This window comes from Lipotes vexillifer, unplaced genomic scaffold (genome assembly GCF_000442215.2).
Source record: "Lipotes vexillifer unplaced genomic scaffold, Lipotes_vexillifer_v1.1 scaffold1079, whole genome shotgun sequence".
NCBI classification, from domain to species: Eukaryota; Metazoa; Chordata; class Mammalia; order Artiodactyla; family Lipotidae; genus Lipotes; species Lipotes vexillifer.
In genome coordinates, this window is record NW_006772344.1 from 22,300 (window position 1) to 35,122 (window position 12,823).

A 12,823-nucleotide genomic window follows, 5' to 3' on the forward strand; every position below is an offset into this window, starting at 1 on the left:
CCCTGAAATTTTTAAAAATTTAGCACTTAGCAAAGAATTCTTCTTCCTTCTTATTCACCTGCAGTTAGCCTCATTGACATGAGGTAATTTATGGACATCTTCTATATAGTAGTTTGCTTGTTACAGATTGTGTGTCCCAGAGTTTTGCTTGTTCCTTATTTGCTTTGTGGACGTAAATATATAAACTGTATTTGTCAGATTTGCATAATGTTTGGCAAAATAGTATAATCAATGTATATCAAACTTTTTGGTTCTTTCATAGATAGAGTGGAACTTTTTAAAACACTCAAATTAATAGGGAATAGTTATTTTCCAAAGTGATGTCAAAAAGTTGGAATTATTACTTGAATTTTGACCACTATTCTGATAGAGTTCATAACTAGCAGTTTTAATTCTTGGATAAACTGGTTTTACCAGACTGTACTTCTTTAAAAAGTAGAATTATTAAAGCACTAGAACTCATGTTTACATGAGTAGTTACAACAATGAATAAAGCAACTAGAAGCAGTGAAGAGAACAGTATATTTTCCTTTTGGTCTGAGTGGGCTGTTGATGGGGAAATCTCCATGAGTAGCAGGATGTAGCATTGTAAATTCAGGAATGGATTGAGGAAATTTGAGGGGACGGTTGGTTTATGTTAGGGTGATGGTGTCAAGCCCTGACCCATTTCAGGTTTTGGTGACAGAAGGCTGGCTGACAGATACAAGGTTTGTGCACCTGCTATTGATGGAATCTTGTGGTGACGATGAAATATTGGGGAGGTATTGTTTGTGATTCTTGTTGGAATAAGTAGGTCTTTGGAACAGAAAAAACAAATTTTTGGAGAATTAGAGGTTAGGGAAGAATAAAAGTCTGAGTGGGCTGATTATGGGAAAAATCTAAGGATTTTATTTTTTTAGCTATACAGAAAAACTCCTGAAAGAAGATTGCATTTTCTGGCCCTCCATAGCACTTTTATATTTGGGTGGAGGTTTTTTGCTGATTTTAGCCATGCTTTTTCTATGCTGAAATGATGAAAATCTCTGACTTTGCAGGGCTGCAACATTAACACTTAATAGCGGTGGAATAGTTTTCTTTTAGGTCTTGGCATCACAGCTAAACAGGGTGGGAGGTCAACCTGTGTAATGGAAATTTAGAAATATCAGGAAGCTTCTTTTGTCCTCTTATAATTCTCCCCAGGTAGCTGGAAAGTGCCTAACAGTAAATAAATTTCTTTTCTTTTAATTTTATTTTTTTATACAGCAGGCATAAATTTCTTTCTTTGCCTTAAGTCTTTGATCCCCAGTAAAATACATATCATGCGTAGCCTTCTTGTTATCAGTGTGGTGCAGATCCTTTGCTGAGCACAGATTTTGCTAGACAAGGGGAGACTGCAGAAGGGCCCTGGTCTATCATGGATGGGCACTACCAGAGGAAGATGAAGACCTACTTACCTAATAATTTTGAGAAAGACTGGTCCTATTATATTCTTTGGTTACAGTGCCATCAGAGGGAATTCCCTGGCAGTCCAGTGGTTAGGACTCCCGCCTTCCACTGCAAGGGGCACGATGGTGAACTAAGATCCTGCATACCATGCAGCGTGGCCAAAAGAAAAAGATGCCACCAGATTAAAAACTCAGGATATTTTTAGAAGATGTTATTTAAATTGATATTTTTGACAATTTTAAAAATCATATTTCAGCTGTTTTATAAAATGACTTCAAAAATATAAATTTATATATTTATTTTTGGCTGCATTGGGTCTTCATTGCTGTGCACGGGCTTTCTCTAGCTGTGGCGAGCAGGGCTACTCTTCATTGTGGTGCACGGGCTTCTCATTGTGGTGGCTTCTCTTGTGGAGCACGGGCTCTAGTTGCGAGGGCTTCAGTAGTTGTGGCAAGCGGGCTCAGTAGTTGTGGCTTGCTGGCTTAGTTGCTCTGTGGCATGTGGGATCTTCCTGGAGCAGGGCTCGAACCCGTGTCCCCTGCATTGGCAGGCAGATTCTTAACCACTGCACCACCAGGGAAGTCCCAAAAAATGACATTTCTTTTCAGAAGTAGTATGTACTCACTGTGGTAGAAAAGTCAGAAAATATAGAGGAAAAAAAAATAAGAAAACTAGCACTTAAAATCCTATATCCTAGAGAAACCTGCCTTGAATATTCCTGGAGGAATATTTTTTATGAATATATATAACTTTTTCCAAAAATGTTTCATACTATAAACAGATTTTAGGACCTGCCTTTTTAATGTAATATTTTACCATTAATATCTTCCATTTTGATAAGTGTTGAATTATAGCATTTTTAAAGTAGCTAAATAGTATTTTGTAGAAATCTTTATTTAACTGGTCTCCTTTTTAGACACTTAGGTGGCATTCCAATTTTTTGCTATTTTGAATAGTGCAGCAAAGAACATCCTTGTGACTTTGCACCATTTTTCTAAGTGTGGAGACTAAGTCATCTTTTCGTTGTTTTTTTTTTTTTAATGGGGATCTTGTTTAAATAGATTTTGTAGCAGCATATACTGAACACAGTTTAAGTTAGTCTGGTTGATTCTGCCTTCATAACAAATGTCACTCGTTGTATTATGGCTTTATCGGTTTATTTTAACATAGAGTGATTTGCACATGCCTCTGACTCAGCTGGGCTTTTGATAGCCAGTCAGAGAGAGGGAGATGACAGAGCAGTGAGCAGTTACTTCTCACTCACTCAGTGTTGACCAGAAACATAATATTGTAGTTTTCAGCTTCCCCTCCCTGCTTTCTCATATGTTGCTTCTTTTCTTCAGTGGACTGGGAGGGCACATCTACTAAATGTGTATGAAATAAAATGACTTAGTCATGGGTTTTGAAAGAAGACCTAAAGACTTCTCCTTAGTATATTATCCAGGGCTGCATGACAGCTGGTTAGGCTGATAGATGCTTTTCTTACTTGTTCCTAGTTGGCAGTGTTCTAGGTAATTAAATTGTCAGAAGTCTGACTTCAGAATAAACTATGTTTGGGTGTCCAGTTAGATATGAAATATGGCCCTCTGCACTTGTGTTTTCTTCATCCAACTCGTCACAGGGTATGCTAGCTATTTATTAATATATGAGGAAATCACTGGGTTGTTAATGAAACCTGTTCCTGCCCCCATGGCTTTCACAGGTGATATTAGTAATTTGTTAGATTCTATTTTGTGGGTGTGGTGCATACCCAGAAATTGGAATCTTTTTTGCCATGTAAAAGTTCAATATTGAAATATTAAAAATAAATTGATGTGTGGGATTTCCCTGGTGGCGTAGTGGTTAAGAATCCATCTGCCAACGCAGGGGACACGGGTTTGAGCCCTGGTCTGGGAAGATCCCACATGCTGCAGAGCGACTAAGCCCGCGAGCCACAACTATTGAAGCCCATTCGCCTAGAGCCCGTGCTCCACAGCAAGAGAAGCCACCACAATGAGAAGACCGCACACTGCAACGAAGAGTAGCCCCCGCTCACCACAACTAGAGAAAGCCTGCGTGCAGCAACGAAGACCCAACGCAGCCAAAAATAAATACATTAAAAATAAATTGATGGGGCTTCCCTGGTGGTGCAGTGGTTGAGAGTCTGTCTGCCGATGCAGGGGACACGGGTTTGTGCCCCGGTCTGGGAAGATCCCACATGCTGTGGAGCAGCTAGGCCCGTGAGCCATGGCCACTGAGCCTATGCGTCCGGAGCCCATGCTTGACAACGGGAGAGGCCTGAGTACAGCAAAAAAAATAAAAATAAAAATAAATAAATAAATTGATGTGTAAGAGATTGCTAGGGTAGAGTTCATTAAAACAAATTGATTCTTTTTGGCTGTGCCGGGTCTTAGTTGCGGCATGCGAACTCTTAGTTGCGGCATGCGTGTGGGATCTAGTTCCCCGACCAGGGATCGAACCTGGGCCCCCTGTATTGGGAACCCACTGGACCACCAGGGAAGTCCTTAAAACAAATTGATTTAAATCATTTGTTAGGAAGTTTCTAATTTTTTTTTCCTGCAAGAAAATAATTTTTGTAGCTTTGATAATCATTCTCAATAGCCTAGGGATAAATAATGTTCTATTTATATCATCTCATCCAGAAGACCAGTCTTCATCACTCCACCCTATGTTTTTTATAAATCCTCTTCCTAGCTCTCCTGTATTAGAGGAACTTTATATACAGTATTCCTAATATCCCTTTGTAATTTCAGCTCTGCCAACTTTGTAAGAGACTAATGAGGAAGAGTGCCATTTCTTTTCTAGTATTGAATCGAGGGAAAATATAACTCAGAGAAGATGTGTCTTCTACGTCCAAAGTTTCATTTAAATTGAAAAACATCATGACAGAGCCTTGGTGCCTAAAACGTTTTGACCGTTAAGAAAACAAGTACCCTGTGATTCTGATAAAGGAGGTAAAATCCCTGAGGTACTTAGGAAGGGAGCGGAGAGGTGGAGCAGTTGCTTCAGAATTTCAGGAAGCCCTCTCCTTCCCTTATAGTAAGCCCTGTTGTAGCCATAACTGTGGGGTCCAAGGATGTGTTTAATTTGTGTGCTGTTTAGCATTGTGGCTTTTATGGTTCTCTTGACAGTGGAGTGGATTGTTAGTGAACAAAGGATATTTTTGAAGTACTCAAAGTCCACACCAGGACACTATGTTAATTGTTTTGTTTTTGTAGTTTTTCATTGTTGTTTTTTCAGTCTTTTGCTTCTGAAGACAAAGTAGATGGAATCTGATTAGAGCACCCCAGTTCGACTTGTGAACTTTGGAAAGGGGTTGTAATTTTTACCATTCCTGGAGGATAAACATACGTCACAGGACTTACCTAGTGGCGCAGTGGTTGGGAGTCCACCTGCCAATGCAGGGGACACGGGTTCAAGCCCTAGTCTGGGAAGATCCCACATGCTGCAGAGCAACTAAGCCCAAGAGCCACAACTACTGAAGTCCACACACCTAGAGCCCGTGCTCTGCAACAAGAGAAGCCACCACACTGAGAAGCCTGCACACCACAACGAAGAGTAGCCCCTGCTCACCACAACTAGAGGAAGCCGATGCACAGCAACGAAGACCCAAAGCAGCCAAAAATTTAAAAAAAAAAAAAAATATATATATATATATGTATATGTCACCATTTCTTACATAGTTCATTTAGCATTAAGAAAAATTGCCTTTTATTCCTTGTGATTAGAGCATCTTTATTCAGCTTTCCCTTGTTAGCAATCAGCCATTGTCTTCTTTTTCCCTCCTCTTATCTTCTTTTGTAGTTATGTAAATTATTACTACTAATTGAGATCAAAATAGATTTTGCCATATGAGTGTTGGTTGACATAAAACGAGAGATACTTAGGGCTTCCCTGATGGCTCAGTGGTTGAGAGTCCACCTGCCGATGCAGGGGACACGGGTTCGTGCCCCGGTCCGGGAAGATCCCACATGCCGCGGAGCGGCTGGGCCCGTGAGCCATGGCCGCTGAGCCTGTGCGTCTGGAGTCTGTGCTCCACAATGGGAGAGGCCACAACAGTGAAAGGCCCGCAAAAAAAAAAAGAGAGAGAGAGAGAGCTACTTAAAATTTGTGTGAGTTAATCATAGGGGAACATTTGATGTATCTGTTATATATTGTCTGTGCTAATGCCCTCCCAGATACCATCTTTGCTCTCCAAATTTAACTTAGATTTGGGGCTGTGAACTTTCACAGTAAAATAGTAACCTTACTGGATGATAATCATTCTAAATGTTGCTTATCTCTGAAGGTTTACTTTGGGTTTTGTCAGTGATTTTTCACATATACTGAGGGCTACCCTGTACAGTATGCAGACCCTGCACAGCACAGTCGCAGGGAGAGCCCTTCTTGTAAACTGCAGTGTTGGTGGTTTCCCTTAGAGTTGGACAGTGAGGCAGCCTACTATACCTACCTTTACTTTCTGTGGTACTGCTTAGTTTTATTGGCATTATTGTTTAAATTGCATTTTGATTCAACTGAGTATTATGTAAGACTCTCAGGTAACCTCCAAGAGAATTCCTCTTAAACCTATGTGCCATGAATTGTGTGTCTGTCTGGATTATTTTGGACATGTTGAAAAGGGGCATATAGAGTGTTGAGTCTGTATTCAAAATATGAAGATGTACAACTTAAGGTTTATAAATCCCATTAATTGGGAGATAACAGATTCATTGTTATTTTGTTTTTCCCCACACACTGACCAGATATCGTACAATTCAGTTCTATTCTGTCTACCCCTCAGGTTCTAAAATTTCCTAGAACAACTCATAAAACTCAGGAAAACACTGCTTACCTTTACTGGTTTATTAAAGGCTACTACTCTGGAATAGCCAAATGGAAGAGATTCATAGGACAAAAAGTATGTGGGAAGGGACATGGAACTTCCATGCCGTCCCTGGGCACAGCATCCTCCCAGCACCTCAGTGTCTTTACCAACTGGGAAGCTCTCTGAACCTCATCATTTGGGGATTTTATGGAGGTTTTATTACATAAGCATAACGTATTAAATCATTAGCCATTGGTGATTGAACTCAATCTCTAGCCCCTCTCCCCTCCCCGGAGGTTTAGGGGTGGCGCTGAAAGTTCCTAGCTTCAAATCAAGGCTTGATGGTTCTGGTGACCAGGCCCCATCCTGGAGCCATTTAGCCCATGCCCACCGAGAGTCCCCTCATTAGCATAAACTTAGGTATGGTTGAAAGCATCTTATTATGAATAACAAAGGCTGCTCTTATCTCTTAGGAAATTCCAAGGGTTTTAGGAGCTTTGGGTCAGGACCAGGGACAAAGACCAAATAAAAATCTATTTTTTTAAATTACATCACATTTAACTGTACTGAATAGCTTATAATAACTAAAGAAAAGTTAAAATGTTCAACAGTAAAAGATTGATTAAATAATGAAACAACACCATATAGCCATAGAAATTGTTGTATGTGTGTAGACACAGAAAGGAGTTTGTGTGAACTATTGTAAATTTGATTAGCAAGTTCAGCAGTCTCCAAATGCAAGGATTTGTTTGTAGCAAATAAACTAGCAGAAGAATTCTAGAAAGTTGCCAACACAATATAGGCAGTGTACAATTTATGAAAAGGTTGTGTCAAAAAAGTTAGCTGTTTGAATTTCTGAATACATTTTCCTGAAGAATCAATGTTACAAATATTCTGGATGCAAGTCAGTCTAATGCCGCCTTATTTTACCCAACGGAATTCTTCAAACATATGTAGTATCTACACTTAACTTATATTTGTAACAATTTTATGAGTTGATTGCATTTTAAGTTCAAACTAGAGTCACTCAAAACATCTTCCTTTAATAGAATCAGGATCATATATTGAACATAACATAGCATCAGATATTAGACTCTGGCCTTTGGTAATTTGATAACTAAATCTTCAGAAAAGGAAATAGATCTCTCCATGTCCCTTTGCCTCCAAAAGGATAGGATGGAAATACTTCCTTCAGAAGTTAGGAACTGCTTGTTGTTATCATTTGCTTTTTTAAAAATTATTATTCTAAAAGCAGTCATTTAGGGACTTCTCTGGCAGTCCAGCGGTTAAGATTTCACAGGGGGTGCAGGTTAGCTCCATCCCTGGTCCGAGCTAAGATCCCACGTGCCTTGTGGCCAAAAGACCAAAACATAAAACAGAAGCAATATTGTAACAAATTCAATAAAAACTTTAAAAATTGTCCACGTCAAAAAAAATTTTTTTTATTTAAGCAATCATTTAGGGACTTCCTTGGTGGCACAGTGGTTAAGAATCCACCTGCCAATGCAGGGGACACAGGTTCGATTCCTGGTCTGGGAAGATCCTACATGCTGTGGAGCAACTAAGCCACCACAACTACTGAAGCCCGTGCACAGCAAGGAAGAGTAGCCTCCGCTAACCACAGCTAGAGAAAGCCTGCACACAACAACGAAGACCCGGCACAGGCAAAAGTTAATTAATTAATTAATTAATTAATTTTTAAAAAGCAATCATTTAAAAATAAATACCAATTTACTTAAAAGTAAATGATAATATCTTCAACTTACTGTCAAATGGTTTAGAAAGTATTTGTATACACGTGCAACACAAATAAAGCACATATGGCCAAAAAATTAGCAGTTTGTGAATATAGGTGAAAGTTACAAGATTTTTGAATTCTTTCGAATTTTCTGTAAGTTTGAAATAAAAAAAAGATGGAAAAAAATTAACAGGAATATTCCTTTAGCTCCAATCCCCAACTCTTTTCACCTCTCCAGAGATAAAACCTCTATTAAAGGTTTTTTCAAGCATGTTTTTTAATCCATTTACAAAGATGTATAATCATTTGCATAAATGGAATCACAGTATAAGTAGGATTATACTATATTTACTGATATCCTGCTTGCTTTTTAAGTTTAACAGTATGTATTAATTTTCTATTGCTTCTGTTACCACAAACAACACACTTAAAACAACACAAATTTATTAGCGTTCTGGAAGTCAGAAATGGGTTTCACTAGGCTAAAATCAAGGTGTTGGCAGCTCTGCGTTTCTTCAGGATGCTCTAAGGGAGAATCAGTTTTCTTGCCTTTTCCAGCTTCTAGAGGTCGCCTGCATTCCTTAGCTCATGGTCCCTTCCTCCATCTTCAAAGCATCTTGAAGCATAGCATCTTCAAATATCTCTGACTCTGTCTCTTCTGCCTCTCTCTTATAAGGACCCTTGTGATCACATTGGGACCACCTGGATAATCCCCATCTGGAGATAATCTTATGTGCTATGTCCTTTTGCATTGTAAGGTGACATTGACAGATTCTAGGGATTAGGAGATGGACATGTCTGGAGTGCTCTTATTTTACCTACTATATAGTATACCATACCTATCTTGCTTTATCAATATATTATAAATCTGTGATTCTTTTTTACAGCTGGATAGAACTGATGTAAAATTTATTTGACCAATCTTCTGACGAATATTTAGGTTTCCAATTTTTATGCTTCAATAAGTCATGTTTCTGTATTTTTGTACTTATCTGTGTGAATATCTGTATTCATGGGATAAATTCCTAAAACAAATTTCTGAGTCAATGTATTGTTGATTTGATAATACTGCCAAATAGTCATCCAAACTGCTGTACCAATTTACAGTCCCACAGCCAAGCCCCATACTCTTGTCAACACAAAATATGAATAATCTTTTTCATGTTTTTCAGTATATGAGTAAAAACTTTATTATTTCAAATTGCATTTCCATGTTTAAATAAGAGATTGAGGGACTTCCCTGGTGGTCCAGTGGGTAAGACTCCGCGCTCCCAGTGCAGGGGGCCTGGGTTTGAGCCCTGATTGGGGAACTAGATCCCACACGCATGCCACAACTAAGAGTTCACATGCTGCAACTAAGAAGTCCGCATGCCCCAATGAAGATCCCACCTGCTGCAACTAAGACCTGGCGCAGCCAAAATAAATAAATAAAATAAATAAATAAAATAAATAAATAAATATTAAATAAGAGGTTGAGCGTTGTCATACTATATTTTGGAATTTTCTAGATTAAACTTGTCAAATGAATACAAAAAACACACACACAACGTGAGAGTTGTGAGTTAAGTTTTATTTGGGGCAAAATGAGGACTATATAGCCCAGGAGACAGCCTCTCAAACCTCTGAGGAACTGCTCTGAAGAAGTAGCAGGAGAGGTTAGTATACCTGTGATTTTTTATTTTAATGGAGATTTTGTTTGTTTGTTTATTTATTTATGGCTGCCCTGGGTCTTCGTTGTGGTGTGCGGGCTCTTTGTTGTGGCGTGTGGGCTCAGTAGTTGTGGCACTCGGGCTAAGCTGCCTCTTGACATGTGGGATCTTAGTTCCCCGACCAGGGATCGAACCTGCATCACCTGCGTTGGAAGGTAGATTCTTTTTTTTTTTTTTAAGGAAATATCCTAAATCTATTATTATTATTATTTTATTTATTTATTTTACTTTTGGCTGCGTTGGGTCCTCGTTGCTGCCCACGGGCTTTCTCTAGTTGCGGTGAGCAGGCTTCTCATTGCGGTGGCCTCTCTGCCTGCAGAGTATGGGCTCTAGGTGCACAGGCCTCAGCAGTTGTGGCACACGGGCTCCAGAGTGCAGGCTCAGTAGTTGTGGCGCACGGGCTTAGTTGCTCTGCGGCATGTGGGATCCTTCTGGACCAGGGCTCGAACCCGTGTCCCCTGCATTGGCAGGCAGATTCCAAACCACTGCGCCACCAGGGAAGCCCTGAAGGCAAATTCTTAACCGCTGTACCACCATGGAAGTCCCAGTATACGTGTGAGTTGGTGAAGGGGGATGTGTGCAATCAAGCACACATTTTGGCAGAGGGTTGCTGCTAGTCACGAGGAGCAGATGTCTCCGTTAATGATTTTAGTGCTTTTCTAGATATGAGAAGATGCAAGAAATTGGGCTCAAATCTTCTGAAAAGATCTAACTATCTGAAGGCCTGTTCTGCCAGTTTTTCCCAGAGCACAGAGTGCCTCATTCCTGATCTCCGCCCTGAACTCCTTTCAGGGTGTGTTGAAGGTCAGTGACTGCAGTGGCTAGTGACCTAATCCTTGTAGAGGCAGATTGCAAGTGATAAGTTTTAGTTGGCAAACTTTTTGGATCCTAAAGAGCAACATGCTTCATGAAGTATTTGTGAGAATTTGAGTCCATTATGTTTATATTTATTTAGAAGCATGTTTATTCCATACTAAATGCTTTTAAAATAAATACTATACATAAAAATTAGTGGTTTTCCAAAAGAAATTATTTTGTGATAATTACCAATACTTCTTATGTGTTACATATTGGACTTTAGTGTTTACATAAAATACAGTAATTGTTTCTTTTTTTTTTTTCCCTGTTAAAGTAAGAATTCTGAGTTGGGAATTTTTTTTAGCTCTGTAACTACCAGCTTCATAGCATCGGCTTTGAATTTATGTCTTTCCCTCTATGGCACACCTTGCCTTCCCTTACACTTTTAAGATTTGCCGATATAAAACTGGTATGATAGAGAAGATACAAAGAAATGTGAAATGTAGCTTGAGATTATTTATGGCCAGCCTTCAGTTAATTCATGTTAAGTAACTGATCCTTTCAAACTGAAATGTTGATTGCTTCTGGAGGTGGGCTCAGGGAAATTTAAACATTTTCAATATAGAACTAGATCACCTGTTAAAAATAATCATTATTAAAGCCCTTTTATAATCGGCTCTCATGTGACTGGTGGCACCTTGATTACCTTGAGATGTGGGGAAATGAGCCATCATGTCTTTCCACATTAAAGATGGAATCTAAAAGTGATTCTTATCCCTATGTTTTTCCAACTTCAGTGTATTTATTAGTAATGCAATGCAAATTCCTGCTTAAATATACTTTGAAAGAAAATTAAACATAAGACACTTAGAACTTACATCAGTATGATAACCCAAGTCCTTAGCATTTAATTCTGCCTTCCTCTCCAAAAGTCTTATTGAAATAACAACAAAAAACCCATAAGCAAAGGGAAAATGTTAGTAAACCTAGGGAATGCCAGAAACTGGGGGCTTATACTAAAAACTTTGTTATTTCTACAAGACATACAGTATTAGAGAGACTTCATTGATCAGTTCTCAGTCTTGGGAAAAAAATAACCTGAAGTGGTGGTTAATGCCCATTCACCTCCCTAACAACCCATCGAAACCATAGACTCAAAGCTTAAAGTATTGGGAGCAAGGGAGCCAATTGATGGGAAGCAAATCTAGAACTTGGCCCAACTTCTTAGGCTCCTTTGTTGGATCTCTCCTACTCAGTTCAGGAGGATATTGGTTTTTCTCAGGGCTCCATGTCTTTAGTTACCGTCTATTTGATAACAGCTCCCAAATGTACATCTCCAATCCAGTCACCACCACCACTACCCCCTACCCTTGTGCATATCAAAGTTAAACTGCTTTAAATAAAAAAGGGGGAAAAGGCTTACAAATTGTTTTTTTCCTCATTTTTTTCTTTCTTTTTTTTAGGGATTTTTTCTGAAACTTTATGTATCTATTTATTTATTTATGGCTGTGTTGGGTCTTCATTGCTGCTCATGTGCTTTCTCTAGTTGCAGCGAGCAGGGACTACTCTTCATTGTGGTGCATGGGCTTCTCATTGTGGTGGCTCCTCTTGTTGCGGAGCACGGGCTCTAGGCGTGTGGGCTTCAGTAGTTGCAGCATGCGGGCTCAGTAGTTGTGGCACACGGGCTTAGTTGCTCCGTGGCTTTCCTCCCTTTTTCTTTTTCCTCTTCTATACCATAGGTTTGCTGAAAATGGCATCAAGAAGTGTGGCTTAGCCTTAGTTCTGTCATTCAGAATTTGAAAGCATTTTTGTCTGCCAGGATATAATGCTCCCTTTGATCATCAACCTGTTGGCTAACATTCCTTACCATTTTAGGTTGAATTCTCTTACCCGCCCCTGATTCCAGGAGATGGACATGACAGTCACATTCTACCTGAAGAATGGAAGTATTTGCCCTTCCTTGCCTTACCAGATGGCGCACACAACTACCAAGAAGGTACGTAAACAGACAGTGGAGCAATCAGTAGGTGGCTTTTTAAAAAATTTGCCACAAGTCTGAGTACTTTGGTAATGAAAGACCTTTGGCCTATTGTAACTATTCATAAAATATTTAAATGCTTCTTTGGAGATGACTAGTTAGTCATATACTAGAGGATCTGCAGAGAAGTGCCAGGCTTATATTGGTAATGGTTGGTGAACACTGGCCCCTCCTTTGCCAAGAGCTCTGGCCAAAGTAAGTGATTAGCCATATTAGGACATCTGCTGCTGGTAGCACTTTCTGCATTTAAACTTCATACTCCTCTCAGAGACAAACTAAGGAGCTTTACCTGCACCAGCTGCAGATTGATT

General features: G+C 39.4%; 1 protein-coding gene across 1 annotated transcript in view; it reads left to right on the forward strand.

Moving 5' to 3' along the window:
* Positions 1-12,823, forward strand: part of AVL9 (AVL9 cell migration associated) — a 60,043-nt gene that overhangs the window by 6,036 nt on the left and 41,184 nt on the right. The window contains exon 2 of the mRNA XM_007447395.1: positions 12,350-12,470. Coding sequence (XP_007447457.1) covers positions 12,350-12,470 — 121 coding nt within the window. The remainder of the gene's footprint in view (positions 1-12,349; positions 12,471-12,823) is intronic.